Raw genomic sequence first — 18,050 nt, 5'->3', positions numbered from 1 at the left:
ACTAAATCAAGCGCTAATGATTTGGGTCGGGGGCTTCCCGCGGGTGCAAGCCCCCGACCTGCACTTACCTTGCGCACCGGCCGTTGAGCTGTGGGCCCGCGTGGGATTCCAATCCTGGGCCTCCTCCAGCTGCCGGCGCACAGTGCTTGCGTATCCCAGGGGCGCAGTTAGTTCGATGCGTCCCCTGGGATCACATGGGCCATGGGGAGCCAATGGTAGCAGGGAATGCTTCATTCATAAGTTTGACAGGAAGAGCTGTCAAACCTATAAATACTATAAGCCCCAAAACATCACTGAAACTTCAAATAATTTTTTTTTAAAACATCACATTTTAAAAATAACTATAAATTACATGAAATAACTATTTTAAACAATAATTTAAATTTTTGAAAAAAATAATTACATTTTCTAATGGGGCTAAAAATAAACTTACCTTTCTTTAAATTATTTAAAAATAATATACCTGTGGAAAAAATGTTTTCATTTTAATTAATTCACCACTTAGCTTGTTAAAAGCAGGCCTTGCGCCTACTTTTTAAAAGTGTAACTGCTGGAGACTTACCCTCCCGGAGAAACCTGCAAAAAAAATGTAAGTTCGATGCGCACGCGCTGCCTCTCCGGCGCACGTGTTCCACCTCTGAACTCCTTCTTTCAGGGGAACGGAAGTGCCGGTTTCCCGCGCATGCGCAGTGCATGCACGAAACCGGCACTTCCATTGGTCCTATGGGTGAGTACCCCATGCGTACTCACCTGTGGAGACCCGAATCTCTGGAATGTCCTCAGTGGGGCGCTACAGGGGAGCTAACACCAGAGAGCTGCCAAATTTCAGGTGAGTTCCAAACAGACTTGATCACTCGCGCTGCAACTTTCCAGCTCTTAAAGGGGAGGTCCGATCATTCACCAGATGCTCATTTGTAGCTTTGCTTGCTTCGAGGAGAACAGATACATACTGCAGACCCTTTTCATTGCTCTTTGAAGAACTGCCTAATAACCAACAAATCACACCCTAATGCAAATGAAGATTCCTTGTTCAGCAGCAAACTCTGAAATCTCAAAAACGCTTCCAATAATCAGAAGGGCTCTTTGCTTCTGACCAGCAAAAAGTTCGGTGTCCTGGCTGACACAAATAACAACCGGAAGTGGACGCCTTGAGATAGCGTTCCTCCACTGGAAAACGCCTGCCGAACCTGTAGCTAAAAAAACAGAGGTGCACAGGCGGGCGAAAAACGGGAATTTTGCATCGGAAGAGCTAACGGGGGTGATGCGCCTGGAGATGATGTCATGATCTCCGGGCGCAGAAGATCGGGGCGAAAGCCGCTAGCGCCGCCACTAACCTCCCACCGAATTTCGCGGGAGCTGCGGTTAGCGCCTCAGGGGGGTCGCAAATGAGGGGAATTTTGCCACCTTACACTGTTAAGTAGCCTCCCCACGTTTCTGCGGCGAGTTTAATGGGCAATTAATGCGCAAGTGCAGCACTTTCATGAAACTCGCAAGGAGGTTGAGGGCGAGCTGCCGTTTCCGTGAGGCCAACATCAGAGCAACGCAGTTGATCCAGCAACTTGTGGCGATTCACAATTCACGGGGTGTCTCTTCCTCGCCACAAGTTGCTGCACGATTTACACACTAATAACACCGAGTGCCATTAATCTCACTGTTATATTGCCAGCAGAATCTGGGCCAGTATCTTATAAAAATATGTTGATTCAGCTTAACAAGCGTGACACTAGGAAGTGAGCAAATGAAGCATACGTTCCAAGGGGCTGTTCCCGTCACAAAAATCCCCAGCACAGTGAAATTGCCCAAAAATCCCAACTCCCAACCAGAAGCTCATGGACTTGTGGGCCAGTGCTGCCTATCACTGAGACTCAATGACCTTGGGTGGCTTTATCTGGTCAGTTCTGGCCATTCTATGAGATGGTGTGCTGGTTGGTGGTAAGGTGTTCCAAGTTAACAGGGAGGAAACACTAAGATGGATCAGTTCTTCATGCCTCCTACTGGCCAGCATGGAGTAGCATTGAAATTGTCTGTGGCCCAGACCATTCATACCCTCCCAGCTGAGAGCAGGTAGATGGGGTTGAGCAGCACAATCGAATCCCATGATATGCCATTCAGGAGCACTTCAGATAGATGGGTGCATAGCCCTATAAAAAATAAGAACTGCTTTGAGAAGCCACATTTGATATCACAACAACTTCTCCCTCTGCAACTGGAGGCACAAAAAGGGTGTTGTTTATAGTGGGTTATTATTTTCCTTGCTACTTTTTAAAGTTCATGCTTGGTGGTCTAGTATTGGTGATCCCTCATGCCCCTAACATTGTGTTTGATTTCTAATGGTGCTGTGGTAGAATAAGCATCCTGGCCTTTCTCTTGGACTGGTTTCTTACCGTCCAGTGCTGGGTGTGCACCCAACCAGCACCCCATAGAAAATGGCCAATACACTTTGAAGAATAAGTGTCCCATGTGTATTATTGCGCCGTGTATGGATCAATATCCTTTTCTGCCCGCATAAAATTTGGTAACATGTGCAGAGCCTGGTGGGATTGTGATCTGCACTGAATCTAAATCATAGGTCATTCAGTAGACAGGCTGAGGACAACCAACATCACAGGTGATCATCACATTGCTGTTTGTGGGAGCTTGCTGCACGTAAATTGGTTGCCATGTTGCCCACATTACAACACTTCAAAAGTGCTTCATTGGTTGTAAAGTACTTTGGGACATCCTGAGGTTGTGAAAGGTGCTATATAAATTCAAGCTCTTTCTTCTTTCTATGTAGGAGGGTGAGGGAATGAGGGCTGATGTACAGTCCATTTATGCAAGGACCACCAACCATCTCCTCAAGTTGAGGTCCCACTCCAAAGGCTTGAGCACACGATCCAGCTGACACTCCCGGTCAGTACTGAGGGAGTGCTGCACTGTTGGAGGCATCATCTTTCGGGTGAGACATTAAACTGAGGCCCCGTCTGTTATGTTCATTAATAACTAGACATTCTTATTATGAACACAGCTAGCTTCTAGCTAGTCATTTATTCAGTACACGTTCTCTCGGTACAGTATCTGTAGAGATGCAGCATGTGTGCTCCTGTGTGCAGGCTGCCACCTTGACTGTTGCCTTGTGGGTGGCCTAGCCTCATGGGTAACATAGTCTTAATATAATATATAGCTGGGTAGTGTAGTCTTATAGATACAGCTATATACAGCTCTACTGCTCCACCTAGTGTCCACCACAGAATGACATGTTATTGATCACTACATCCTCCTTTCTTTGAGGTTTAACAAAATCAATATCAATCAACTTTCAAGAAAACAATAAAGATAATATCAGTAACACTTTTGTTAGTGCTCTATAAACATAAACATTTTCAAAACAGTCAACACATTTTCAAAGCTTTACATTGTACTCAAAGATTAAGTCTATCAGGCTCTTTTACTTCACGTGTGGATCTTCTCAACACGGGTAAGTCTGATGTGTCTTCATGAGATTGTTCTGGCGGTGAATGACAAGATGCAGTTGCGGCATTGTCATCAATCTGCTCTTGTATAGATCGAGGTCTCCTTGCGATCTTTGCTTGGAGAGGGTTTCAGTGTTTCCTTCACTCTTCATGCCATAACTCTCAATGTAGTCAATGCACTCTCGAAAAACTGCTGGCAGTTGGATCCCATCATACAGCATAGTCCTCTCAGCAGCCTCGGCTAATGGAACACCAAAGATTGGCCTGAGGGAAGAAGGAGTATCCACCGGAACTGCTTCCTGCTCTGGTGCAGGCTTCTTCTTTTTCTTTTTCTCTTTCCACTGCTTAACAACATCTGCTGCAGTTATATCTTTGGACTTTTTCTCCTTGTGTTTTTCCTCTTTGTGCTTTTCTTCCTTTGGCTTCTCTTTGACCTTAAAGTCTTTTTCTTTCTTCTTGGAGAAACTAAGCTTTTTGAAGACATGGATACCTTTTGGCCTTTTCATCCTTGATGGGCTCTCTGCTTCATCACCTGAGTCATCTGGTCTGCTTATGGCACAGTTTATACGGCAGACTCTCTTGACCAGTTCTAAGTCTTCACAAGCTTTGTCACCTAGTATCGAATCAAGTCTTTCAGCCACAACAGAAAACATGAGATGATGCACTTTGTCTTTGACTGTCACTTTAAGTCTGCATACACCTAAGCTATCTATTTTCTGTCCATTATAGTCCTTCAGTACTACTGACTTTTTCTGTATTTTGGGCTTTTCTTTCATATTGTTAATGTCACTCATACTGATTAAGTTTGCTTTTGCCCCAGTGTCCAGTTTCAATGTAACTAATGCTCCATTTATCTGCAGTGGGATCATCCATTTGTCCTCTTTTACTGCATTAACTTTATGTTCAGCATTGTCTATTTCTGAGGGCTGCACATTTTCTGCATCTTTTTTGATATCGTCACATGACACCATTCCTACAAAAAATGTCTCACTTAAATCAGTGTCCTGAATCACATTAACTCATTGCCCTTTCGTCGTTTTTACTTTTGAAAAGCATTGTTTGGCAAAATGATTCTTTCCATTACACTTTGTGCACATTTTTCCAAACGCTGGGCATTGTCTTAACTGGTGTTTGTAACCACAGCGTTTACAATTAAAAATTTCATCCTCCGATTGCTTTTCATTTCTGTTCTGCCCACGTTTCTTCCCCTTGTAGGACACAGCACCGACAGCAGCATTTTCACTCATTACAATCGCATCATTATTGATTTCACTGAAAGTCTGCGCGTGCTTTCGAGCTAGCTCGTTGGCTTGGCATATTTTCACCGCATTTTCCAAATTTAGTTCGGTTTCTCTCAACAGACGTTCCCTGACTTTTTTATCATGAATACCAAACACAATCTGGTCACGAATCATGGATGCTTTGAGCTCAGAGAAATTACATGTCTGTGCTTTCAGCTTCAGATCAGTTATAAAGCTATCAAAAGTCTCATTTTGTTGCTGTGTCCGAGAACGGAAGATGTATCTTTCATACGTCTCATTCTTTTTGGGAGAGCAATGTGCATCAAATTTTTTTAGCACATCTTCTAATTTTTCTCTGTTCTCCGCTGGATTAAATACAAATGTATTAAATACCTCTATTGCCTGTGGGCCTGCAATTATAAGCAGCAACGCTATCTTCCTTGCGTCTGGCTTCGTACCGAATCCGATGGCTGCAATGTAGAGTTCGAATTGCTGTTTAAAAGTCTGCCAGTTGTAGTCAATTTTTTCTGTGAGATTCAAACGCTCTGGTGGCTTCAAATTCTCCATGTCGCTTTTCACAATTTTCAGCAGATCTTCACCACCCTGGTACCATGTTATGTTCATTAATAAATAGACATTCTTATTGTGAACACAGCTAGCTTCTAGCTAGTCATTTATTCAGTACACGTTCTCTTGGTACAGTATCTGTAGAGATGCAGCACGTGTGCTCCTGTGTGCAGGCTGCCATCATGACTGTTGCCTTGTGGGTGGCCTGTGGACTTGTACAGCATCTTGTAGAGATGCAGCACGTGTGCTCCTGTGTGCAGGCTGCCATCTTGACTGTTGCCTTGTGGGTGGCCTAGCCTCATGGGTAATGTAGTCTTATACATACAGCTATATACAGCTCTACTGCTCCACCTAGTGTCCACCACAGAATGACATGTTATTGATCACTACACCGTCTGCCCACTCAGCTGGTTGTAAAAGATCACATGGAACAACTGCAAAGAAGAGCAGGAGAGTTCTCCCCGGTGTCCTGGCCAATATTTGTCCCTCAACCAACATCACTAAAACAGATTTTCTGATCATTATCACATGGCTGTTTGTCAGAGCTTGCTGTGCGCAATTTGGCTGCCATGTTTCTCACATTACAACAGAGACTACACTTCAAAAAGTTTGTCGTTGGCTGCAAAACACGTTGGCCTAGAAATTCAGTAAGGCCCCGCCAGCTCGCTTGCGCCCAAAAGTGCGGAGCCAGTTGCGACCGTCAGAAATTCAGTTTTTGAGCCCCAAGTCGGAACCGGGCGCTATTCCAGGGTGTGCCCGCCCCCGCTTGGGGCGCTGAAACTGAATTTCAGCGCTGTAGGTGCCGCTGCGCCACCCGCTGCGGAGCGGCAGGCTGCGGTACTGCAGGCCTCCTCCTTCTCTTAAGGGGGAGGTGCCTGCAACGGGGAGATCGCCGCTTGATAGTGCCTGCAAATGAGCCCGGCACCACAGAGAAGTGCCGGACTCGCGGAAAGCAGCCGGCAATGCCGCGGGGGGGGGCGGTGGAGGAGGCCGGGGAAGGAGGTGCGGGCAGGCGGCCGCCGAAAAAGCGGCCAGCCGCACCTCCGCCTTAACTAGCGCCACTAAGGCTGCAGGACGGCCACGGTTGCAGAACGTTGTTTGCGGCCGCTGCGGAAGAGGCGGCCGCAACTAAATATGGGGGTCGGGCCGGTATCGGGGCGGAACCGGGGCACTGCGCACACCGATGACGTCATTGGTGCCGGCGCAGCGCTACCGGCTACCGTCGCCATTACCGCTGCGCTGAATATCAGCGCAAACTCCTCTATTGGCGCAGAAGCCCTCTTTGGGCGGTAACTTGGCGCAAAGCTGGCGGGGCCTTACTGAATTTCTAGCCCGTTGGATTGTCTGTCCTTCCTTCCTTCCTTCCTTCCTTCCATCCTTCTTTCCTTCCTTCCTTTCCTTTCATTCCATCTATTCTTTTCATTCTTGTCATTACTTTCTTTCAAGGTTGAGTGCAGGCATTCGTCCCAGTACCTCTATTTGAGAGTTGATAGTACATAGAATGGTTCAAAAAGTTTTTTCTTAAAGCACACATATAAAAATTGGATTCTTGTTCCTTACCACCCCCATCACATGTGTCATAGAGTCATAGAGTAATACAGCACGGATAGAGGCCCTTCGGCCCATCGTGTCCGCGCCGGCCATCAAGCCCTGTCTAATCTAATCCCATATTCCAGCATTTGGCCCGTAGCCTTGTATGCTATGGCATTTCAAGTGCATATCCAAATGCTTCTTAAATGTTGTGAGGGTTTCTGCCTCCACAACCCTTTCAGGCAGTGAGTTCCAGACTCCAACCACCCTCTGGGTGAAAAAGTTCTTTCTCAAATCCCCTCTAAACCTCCCGCCCTTTACCTTGAATCTATGCCCCCTAGTTATCGACCCCTCTACTAAGGGAAAAAGCTCCTCAGCATCCATCCTATCTATGCCCCTCATAATTTTGTACACCTCAATCATGTCCCCCCTCAGCCTCCTCAGCTCCAAGGAAAACAAACCCAACCTGCCCAGTCTCTCTTCATAGCTGAAGCGCTCCAGCCCTGGTAACATCCTGGTGAACCTCCTCTGCACCCTCTCTAACGCGATCACATCCTTCCTGTAGTGTGGCGACCAGAACTGCACACAATATTCCAGCTGTGGCCTAACCAGTGTTTTATACAGCTCCATCATAACCTCCTTGCTCTTATATTCAATGCCTCGGCTAATGAAGGCAAGTATCCCATATGCCTTTTTTACCACCTTATCCACCTGTTCCGCCGCCTTCAGGGATCTGTGTACTTGCACACCCAGATCCCTCTGACCCTCCGTCTTGCCTAGGGTCTTTCCATTCATTGTGTATTCCTTTGCCTTGTTAGTCCCCCCAAAGTGCATCACCTCGCACTTTTCCGGGTTAAATTCCATTTGCCACTGTTCCGCCCATCTGACCAACCCATCTATATCGTCCTGCAGACTGAGGCTACCCTCCTCGCTATTTACCACCCTACCAATTTTTGTATCATCCGCGAACTTACTGATCATACCCTTTACATTCATATCCAAGTCATTAATGTAGACCACAAACAGCAAGGGACCCAGCACCGATCCCTGTGGTACCCCACTGGCCACAGGCTTCCAGTCACAAAAACAACCTTCGACCATCACCCTCTGCCTTCTGCCACTAAGCCAGTTTTGTATCCAATGTGCCAAGGCACCCTGGATTCCATGGGCTCTTACCTTCTTGACCAGTCTCCTGTGCGGGACTTTATCGAAGGCCTTACTGAAATCCATGTATACCACATCCACTGCGTTACCCTCATCCACACACCTAGTCACCCCCTCAAAAAATTCAATCAAATTAGTCAGACATGATCTTCCCTTGACAAAGCCATGTTGACTATCCCTGATTAATCCTTGCCTCTCCAAGTGGAGACAAATTTTGTCCCTCAGGATTTTTTCCAATAATTTTCCTACCACTGATGTTAGGCTCACTGGCCTGTAGTTCCCCGGTTTTTCCCTACTACCCTTCTTGAATAATGGTACTACATTAGCGGTTCTCCAGTCCTCTGGCACATCCCCTGTGGCCAGAGAGGTCCTGAATATATGTGTTAGAGCCCCCGCAATCTCCTCCTTTGCCTCACACAGCAGCCTGGGATACATTTCATCCGGGCCTGGGGATTTATCCATTTTTAGGCCAGCTAAAACCGCCAATACCTCCCCCCGCTCGATGTTAATATGTTCGAGCATATCACAGTCCCCCCGCCCTATTTCTATGTCTACATCGTCCTTCTCCATAGTGAAAACAGACGCAAAAAATTCATTCAGAACCCCTCCTACATCTTCCGGCTCCACACACAGATTGCCACTTTTGTCCCTAATGGGCCCTATTTTTTCCCTAGTTATCCTCTTACCCTTAATATACTTATAAAACATCTTCGGATTTTCCTTTATTTTGCTTGCCAGTGTTATTTCATGGCCCCTCCTTGATCTCCTAATTTCTTTTTTAAGTATCCCCCTGCACTTTTTGTACTCCTCTAGGGCTTCCTCCGTCTTTAGCCTTTTGTATCTACCAAAAGCCCTCCTTTTTTTCCTAATCCATTCCCGTATATCCCCTGACATCCAAGGTTCCCTGTGGTTTTTGGAACCACCCTTGACCTTTACGGGAACATGCTGCCATTGTATGATCTCAATCTCCCTTCTGAAAGCCTCCCATTGCTCCGATGCGGATTTTCCTACAAGTAGCTGATCCCAGTCCATTTTGGCCAGATCCTGCCTTATCCTATTAAAATCGGCCTTCCCCCAATTTAGAACCTTTATTTCCGGCCCATCCCTGTCCTTTTCCATGGCCACCTTAAATCTTACCATATTATGGTCACTATCACCAAAGTGCTCACCTACTAGCACTTTTTCCACTTGGCCGGCCACATTCCCTAGAATTAGGTCCAGTACCGCCCCCTCTCTTGTAGGACTTTCTACATGCTGGCTCAAAAAGCTCTCCTGGATGCACTTTAAGAATTCTACACCCTCTGAGCCTTTCACACTCTGACTATCCCAGTTAATATTGGGGAAGTTGAAATCCCCCATTATTATTACCCTATTATTTGCACATTTCTCTGAGATTTGCCTACATATCTGTTCCTCTATCTCCCCCTGACTGTTTGGAGGCCTATAGTACACTCCCAGCAAAGTGCTTGCCCCCTTTTTGTTTTTAAGCTCCACCCATATGGCCTCATTGGAGGACCCTGCTAATATATCATCCCTCCTTACTGCAGTAATTGACTCCTTAATTAATATTACGACACCCCCTCCTCTTATACCTCCCCCTCTGTCTCGCCTGAAGATTCTGTACCCCGGAATATTGAGCTGCCAGTCTTGCCCTTCCCTCAACCATGTCTCCGTGATAGCAACAATATCATACTCCCATGTGTTTATCAACACCTTCAGTTCATCCACCTTATTCGCAAGACTCCTTGCATTAAAATAGATGCCATCCAGCCTTGCCCTTATATATTTGCCCTGTCTACCAAGCTGACTTGTTTTTTTCTCTATAATTGACAGCACATCCCCCCCTATTTCAGCTCCCCTCTGTATCCCATCCCCCTGCCAAGTTAGTTTAAACCCCCCCCAACAGTGCTAGCAAACCTCCCCGCAAGGATATTTGTCCCACCCAAAATGGTGTCAGCTGCTTAACTTTCAAACTGCTGACACCATTTTGTTTTTCACTTCAGCAATCTTTAAAATGACTACTTAGGCAAGTTACGAGCAGCTTAAGATTAATTCTCACAGAGCACATCATCTATGAGATCATTGCCTTGATATCGCACCACGTTAACCATTATTCTCTCTAAAATATATGAGTGGTGCACCTCTGTGAACAAGAGTATATTCTATCTTTTTCGATCTGGCAGATGAGCATATTATACATTATAATACTGCAGCTTCATGCAAAGCACTCAGACAACATTTAGTAGGTTACATATGTTAAGCAACTTTGTCATAGTCGAACACGTGGGCCCAGAGTGTGGGAGGACACTTTCTTGCTGTAACTTAAATCTGGTATGATTATCTCGCTTGCATCTGTAAAGAAGTGCCCATTACATAATCTTCTGAGGAAGCCTAGCTATCTCATACATGTTTACTGGGATGCAGGGCGGGTACTTGGGTATCACTTCCGATCCCTTGAGTCCATAAAAGAGAAATACTGGAAATCATATGGACTGAGAGCATAGAGAGTAGGGCCTCAGAGCTGCACTGTCCTACACTGTACTACACTGTCCTACACTGTACTACACTGTCCTACACTGTACTACACTGTACTACGCTGCCTGAGCTATCAAGGCATCTGGAGAGTGGTATTGCATGCTCAGTCACAATCCTGGTGGCTGCATTGGCTTTGTACCATTTGCATTCACCTGGTTCTCATGGCTTTGTAAGAGAGTTATGAGCAAGAATCTTGGTCTAGGAGCCATTCTTCCAGTTTGGTTTCTCTTTCAAATAACCCAGGCACAAGGGATTTGCCTTAAAATAAATAAATTATTACTGCAGTCATACATTAAAACAGTGACTCCACTTCAAAAGTACTTCATTGGCTGTAAAGCGCTTTGTGACGTCCAGTGGTCATGAAAAGCGTTATATAAATGCAAGTCTTTCTTTCTTTCAGTGACTGTGCCGTGAACCCCTTGAGGTATTGTGTGTGGGAGCCTGGATGGCCACACAGATACCATCAAGAGTCCAGTGAAGTGGACAATCTGCAGTGCCCTCTCAAACTGTTGCTGCCTGACCATGGAGAAATTGAGAATGGTATTTGCCCTGGGGAACAATGCATGTGATCCTCGTGATACATCAGTGCACTGCAGATTGAATGATGCTCCAGTTACCCCCTATGGTATTTTGGAAGGACCTTATCTGCAGGACAGATTCCAGTAGATGGTACAACTAAATCACTCCCTCCCTGGGTGAAATGGGGCCAGTGAAGGCAGTTGGTGGACATTGGCAGGCAGAAGTGCCTGGGTCTGCACATACTGCTCCATGGGTAAGGTGGGTAAGGATAGTCTGTCTCTGGTCGGTGAACTTGACCAGATTCCTTCCTTTTACCCTCTTCTTATTGCTCCATAAAACTCAAAGAGATGGAAGCACTTAATGCAATACCCCAGTCAGCTTTAAATAATCATTTCCTGGAAGACCATAATACTATTGGGGGGCTAAATTTGGTTAAATTGTGCCTCCCTAAGAGGGCGCTAACAGGGCGCAAATCAACTAGTGCCTGGGCATGACGCCGCTAATGCCTCCCGCGAAATTAATCGCTGTGTGCAGCACCCCGCTCACGCCCCAGCTGTAATATTGGGTGGCGCCCCCCGACTTACCGCCGGACGCTATGTCCGCCAGGGTCAGGAGGGCCTACCTGCGGCCAGGTCGGCGCAAGTTAAAGGGGAGGTGGCGGGCGGCCATTTTTGTTGCTGGCCGCCTGCCAGCACCTGTCTCCGTTGCAGTCCCTGGCCCCCGTGAAGCCCCCCACCGCCCCCCCACCCCCCCGGTGGTGCCGGCTGCTCTCCATGAGCCCGGCACTCCTCTTGAGTGCCGGGCTTGTTTGCCGGCACTCCTGATCCCTGGATAAGGGGTGGAAGGTCTGCAGTACCGTGTCGCTGCGGCACATAACGCTGCAATATTGGCTCGCAAATCCCCAAGAGGGACGTGGAGTGCGTCCAGTAGCGCCCCTCCTCCCTCTCGGGGTGCTAACTGGGAAAATCGGCAGCGGGGGCGCTAACTAAAAGGCGGCGCTACCCAATTTTTACCCCATGGTTTTTAACACCCATTTTATAAGGGTGGGCATCCCTTTGTGAAGACCAGGATATTGTGCAAGGAGACCAAGAGCGGGGTTTTCCTGAGGGCATCTCCTTCTCTGCCATCATCATTTTGGTAGAAACCCGATTTACATGCGTCGTTTCTGCTGAACTCTGACTGAAGTTACGGCAGCTGGGCAGGAGAAACCCCAAGGAAATTCACCCCTGTTAACATCCAATTCCCATCCAATTCAGCATTGAAATTAAGCCATTAAAAAGAAAGAAAAACAAAGATTTGCACGTTCTCAGGATGTCCCAAAGCACTTTACAGCCAGTGAAGTACTTTTGAAGTGTAGTCACTGTTGTGATGTAGGAAATGTGACAGCCAATTTGTGCACAGCAAGCTCCCAAAACAGCAATAAGGCAATGACCAGATAATGTGTTATTGGTTGAGGGATAAATATAGGCCAGGAATTCGGGGAGAACTCCCCTTCTCTTCTTCAAAATAGTGCCATGGGATCTTTTAAGGTCCACCTGAGAGGAAAGTTGGGCCTCGGTTTATTGTCTCATCCAAAAGACGGCACCTCCGACAGTGCAGCACTCCCTCAGTACTGCACTAAGGGTGTATCAGCCTCGGTTTTTGTGCTCAGGTCTCTGGAGTGGGTCATCACACTTATAGACTGAATATTCATTTATATTTTCATAAAAATGTTACTTCCTGTATCTACAATTAGAGATATCTTAACGGAAGAGTTTAAGGTATTACAAAAAATGGTTCAAATTCTCATTTTGTGTTTATGTGAAAAGATAGCTACAAGGAATTTACTCAAAATGATGATGGTTGGTATCTTGTCTACACATCTTGTCCCGTACTTTCCTCCGCCCCTGCTCACCCCCATCTTGCTATCTCTTTTAATGAACCAAAAGGATTTCCTTCCTTTAAGATTTCACCTATTGTTGCAAATTTGCTAACTCAATGGTTAAGGAATTTGTGACGCTTTGGTGACCTCCCCAGTATTTCCTCTCCATCGAGCTACTGGCTATAAAAGGTAAGTCGATTGTTCATCTTCAGGCAGATAACTAGCATTGAATCAATCTGTTGCTGTGACTGATCAGCTCTGAACATTATCATGTCTAAGGTACTGAAGGCTGTGATTCTTCTCTTCATCTTAGTCAGCGTCGACTGCAAGCATCCGAGTCCAGTCTTGAAAGAGATCATTCAAATGCTGTCAGGCAAAGATTTAAAGAAGGTATGTGCAGAGTAGCTGAATAGATGCTTACTGAATAAATCTGCTCGCTGTGCTCTGCTAAAAAAGTTTCTTACTGGGAATAAAATTCATATACAAAAATGGTATCAGTGTTTGCTGAAATCTGGGTCATTTTGGTTAAAATGGAATAAGTTTTTTAAAATTTTATAATAACTTTTCTGCCAAAGGACATTGACTGTAGAGTGACAGCCAAATTACTTTCTGTGCATAATAACTTGTGATTTATGTAGATCTACTGTATTGCTGTTAATCTAACAATTGCATTTTGTTTCTCAGGAGATTCCTTGTGGTAACACCATGGTGCCTCAGATTAACTTCGAGGACAAGGTGAGAACAGTTTCTAATGACAGTCATGCATGTCTCTGTATATGAATGTCACTTTACTTTTTGTATTTTTTTTATTATCTTTTTATGGGTTCCATGCTCAGGAACATTGATGTACAGGAAACTTTGTTATATCCGGCACCGACGGGACTGAGCTGTTGCCGTCCCATCAAAACTGCCAGACATACCAGCGTTAATGTTGAAGCATACAGATGTTTTCATCTCCGTATCTGACAACAAACACTGTTGCTTAGCAACAGCTTCAAACAGTCAGCCCGTACCTTGGAAGCGTCTCTGTAGCTTAGCAACAGCTTCAGAGAGACTTTCCAGAGCCTGACTGTTGGGAAAAAAAAGCCACGAGAAGAAAAAAAAACTAACAAAACGGCTCCTGATTTCTGCCAGTAGATCGAGGTTTCCGGACATACAACTTCCGGATAAACCAAAGTCTCCTGTACGTAGCTATACATGTCATATTTCACATAGTGTAGCATTATAGTATAACTGCAGTTCAGTTGTCATTTAGATCACTGTCTTCTTAAATCCTGATTAATGTTTAATTAGTGTTTTCCTGGGGACAGAATATGTTAACTGCAAATCATCACCACTGCAATATCCAGATCCATAACCCTGGTCATAGTCTGATTTTTATGCCAGTAGAAATTCTCATTTTCTAAAGGCAATGGAAATCTGGTGATAATATTCTCAATAAGTTCCATCAAACTACAGGTTATATAATGCCACCTGTTAATGGTGCATTCCACCATTGTTTATTAAGTAGGAATATCCATAATCTTTTCCATAATCTTACCTTGGATCATTAGCATGTTTCCTGAGGTGCAATATGTCTGGTCAAGTGAAACTGATGCATGTTCTACTTTGCAGCAGATATATATCTCTTTGTATAAATTCATAATACCTGTGTGTGTGAGGACTCAAGTCAAAGCACAGAGCCTTTTAATGTGGCTGTTGGGTGATTTGACCTAAATTGCAAGAAATCTGTTTATCCAATTACTTAGTAAATCAAAATGATGTCTCCTGGACTTCCTGTTAAATTGATATGTGTGTGTGTGTGTGTGTGTGTGTGTGTGTGTGTGTGTGTGTGTGTGTGTGCGCGCGCATGTGAATATGTGTGTGCTTTCATACAGGTCAGTTTGATGTTAACTGTGTGAATTGAGGGCTTTTCCCCCATGAAAATGTAAAGGTTGTGTCAAAACTGAAATCCTTCTGTCCATCAAATCGCTAACTTAGTAAGGGAGGATCTTTTCCTGTGTCAAGTAACCAAAGTGATTTGAAAATCTCTTGACTGTCCAGTGGTTTATTTTCCAGGATGTGAAAGCATCTGAATTATTCTGCAAAGCAAGTAAAGCCCTGGAGAAGGTACCTGCCTGTTGGCCCCTTGACATAACTGGGCTCCGCTTGAACCTCATCAATAAAGCAGATCGGGTGAGTCTCACTTGGAAAATGCTGCATCATCATTGGAATAAAGGATTATTAAAAAAGGCTAAAGTTAACATTTAAAGTTGACCAAAGTTCCACTCAACTGCATAGGTACTTTGTAAAATTTGTTTTGTAGCACTTAGAATAATATTGCAGCTGCAGCAAAGCCTATAATGTTGTGAGACTACTTTCCAGAGTTGGTCTCACGTTACTTTCCTAAATTTAATTTGGGCAATTTCATAGCCAATTTACAATTTAAGTCAATGTGTAGGTGAAGGCACGGCACGTCAATGCAATTGTTTGGTGTAACTGTCCTCCAGAATTGAATGTGAATGCTAGTCATAGTCATTGGAACTGGCCTTGGGCTTTTTAACCTTTGACCTTGGTTTCAGAAAGCCTAAAATTTGTGCACTGGGAAACACCAATGTCAAAACTATACTCCCCTCTGATTGTCGGAGACTGGATGTGTACTGGCCACCATGCAGCACAAAAAGTATTCTTCCTCCAGTTCCAATTGACCACACATATTGCATCACTTGGCACTGGTCAAGCAACTGGGAGCTGTTCAAATGACCACCAGCAATAAATCCAAATTCAGTTTAATACTTATTAACAACCAGTATTATTACTTATGGTTTGACCATACATGTGAAGAGTTCATCTTAGCCCTGATGCAGACACTTTGCTTTTCTTTACACACTGAATGAAGACAACCATAATCCCTTGCAATTTTTTCATTATTTGGCTAAATTAATTTTTCCATTGCAGGTTGATAACTGTACTGTAAATGAAGATTATGAGATTCAACTGTTACATTTTCTGAACCGTCTGAGGAAATTCTCCCAAAAAGTGTTCCGCAAAGAATGATGCTTCACCATCTTCGGAGAGACAGGCTAAAGGATTAGGATGTTTGGTACATAAAAAGGCACAACTAAATTGCAATTTAAGTATTATTTATTTATTTATTTCTCAGAGGTATTTTTTACAAAACATGAAAATTGCTGGATTTTGTACCTATATTACTATAAATGATATATTAATAAATGTTGGATGCAGTAATAAAATTGAAGAATATATAGCCATGGTTTTAACTCAGGCACGTTTGGGCAGGTGGGCTGGGTGAGAAACCCCCTGTGGAGAATTCAGCGAGCGGCCCAAGCCATTTGGCTTCCTGGGACTCATGTAAATAGTGTTGAACTGTCTCCCAACTGAAGCCAGTGGGAATGACGTAAATGCCAGTGAACGGGAGCGGGAATTGGGCTGGGATCCAGGCATCGGCAGGGACCCATGGAAACATCAGGAAGGAGGGGGGTGGGGTCCGGGCTGTTTGTGGTCAGAGGAGGGGAGGGGACGGGTGGGGGAGGAAGCCTGAGGTAAAGGAGGCCCAAGGCTTTCTTGCTAGGCGCTGGGGTACCTGTCCAAAATTTTAAAATGTAATACTTGCCTGGGCCTCTTCTGGCCCAATGCTGTGCTGCCGGCTTTTGTGCTTTAACACGTTAAAAAGACATCGGCAACCGAATGACATCATCAAACATCAACATTTCAGGTTTTACAAGGCCCTCAGCTAGCCTGTGGTGGGTGGCCTCCAAACTCCTGATAAACCCGGGAGTTAAAATCACGGGAGCTGGAAACCTGCGGGAATGCTGAGGGAATGCAATGGGTTCCACCCGGCTGCCATTTTAATCGCCCCGCCCGCACCATACCCTCCAGGATTAAAATCAGGGCTTATGTATTTTTATTATAGAAGTTCATCACTGTGATAAGAATTTGCCTGGAATATTTTATTTTTATTTACAAATTGCTCGGATGTATTATCAAATAAATACTCAGAATGAGAGTTTCTGTATTTAAGTTTTAACAGCTATATTGAAGTTTATGGAAATCAATAAATTATCATTATATATATATTTGTGGGTTTCTTTGTGCATTTTTCATTGACAAATTGACAGCGTTCACTGTTATTACCCCTTTGAAACTGACTGCAGCTTCAGGATGTAGCGCATGCGCATCTAAACGCGGAAATCCTGAAGTTACGGTCAGTCATTCATTGCTCCGACAGAGGCTGCGCTGTGAATACCCCAGCACCTGTCCCCCTGCCCACGGTAATATCACTGTTAAATACCCCATTAAATGTTAGGCCTTGTTGGATTAGTTGTAACTGGGGTTTTAGAAGTTTATGAACTGCTAAACAAAGGTTATGGCCATGAAAAACTAATTTCAATTGTGTGCAGTGTCACATTTCCCCATTATGATAAAAATGACAATTTTTAAGAAATTTAAAAAATATATATACATATTTTTTTAAAGTTTGTTCATATTTATTTCAGGTTTACCTTTTCCTCATGTGAGAGCCCCAATCTTTGTTTTGCTCTCTGTAACATTTTTTAAAAGTCCGAATAAAAGCAGCTTCTTCACTTCCTGGTTCTCTGTGAGAATTCTGCATTGTGATTGGCTGCTAAGGCAGCCTGTTGACGGCACAGCAGATTGCGGTCGGGATTCCCCACTATACAGCACTGCAATCTCTTACACGTCGGAAAAGGCAAACTTCTCACCACAGATCTCCGTGGGCAGCTTTCTTCGGAGCCAGTGGCGAAAGCCTTTGCTTCACCGCTGACCCCAAATTCTGGGCCATAAACTTTTATTATTAGCCCATTAGAAATATATTTAAAATGCTGATTGTTTTTTAAGTGAGAACCGAGTGGAAAAACACAGGTTTGCGGTTCAGAAAACCAATAAAGTTGAAAGGGTTCGGAGAGAGAATAAGGTAAACGAAGAAGCAAGAGTTAGATGGCACCAACCGTGAGTTTTAAACACATGGGGCTAAAAATTGAGTAGCGCCCCATTTGGGCCGCTGACGTCGCCGGGGCGCTACTTTTAGCGTCCCGGAAAAATTAGCACCCCCACGCCGGAACTTGAGTGGTTGCACCCCAAGAGGGAAGCGGGGTGCTGCTGGAAGCGCCCCGCATCCCCCTTGGGCACTGCGAGTCAATATCGCGCCGCTATGTGCCGCGA

General features: G+C 44.9%; 1 protein-coding gene across 1 annotated transcript; it reads left to right on the top strand.

The window, feature by feature from the left end:
- Positions 1 to 705: 705 nt before the first annotated feature.
- Positions 706 to 16,340, top strand: LOC147114190 (interleukin-4-like). Its single transcript, XM_085994064.1, has 5 exons — positions 706 to 829; positions 13,183 to 13,259; positions 13,554 to 13,604; positions 14,928 to 15,044; positions 15,807 to 16,340. Exons 1-5 carry the CDS (start codon positions 724 to 726, stop codon positions 15,903 to 15,905), a joined length of 450 nt encoding a protein of 149 aa, XP_085850190.1. The 5' UTR covers positions 706 to 723; the 3' UTR covers positions 15,906 to 16,340.
- The last annotated feature ends 1,710 nt before the right edge of the window (positions 16,341 to 18,050 follow it).

The sequence above is a fragment of the Somniosus microcephalus genome, chromosome 8, assembly GCF_052327205.1.
Source record: "Somniosus microcephalus isolate GS21.2 chromosome 8, FLI_Smic_1.0, whole genome shotgun sequence".
In the NCBI taxonomy this organism is placed as follows: Eukaryota; Metazoa; Chordata; class Chondrichthyes; order Squaliformes; family Somniosidae; genus Somniosus; species Somniosus microcephalus.
Note: the sequence above shows the minus strand (reverse complement) of the source record. Positions and strands in the feature narration are given on the sequence as shown.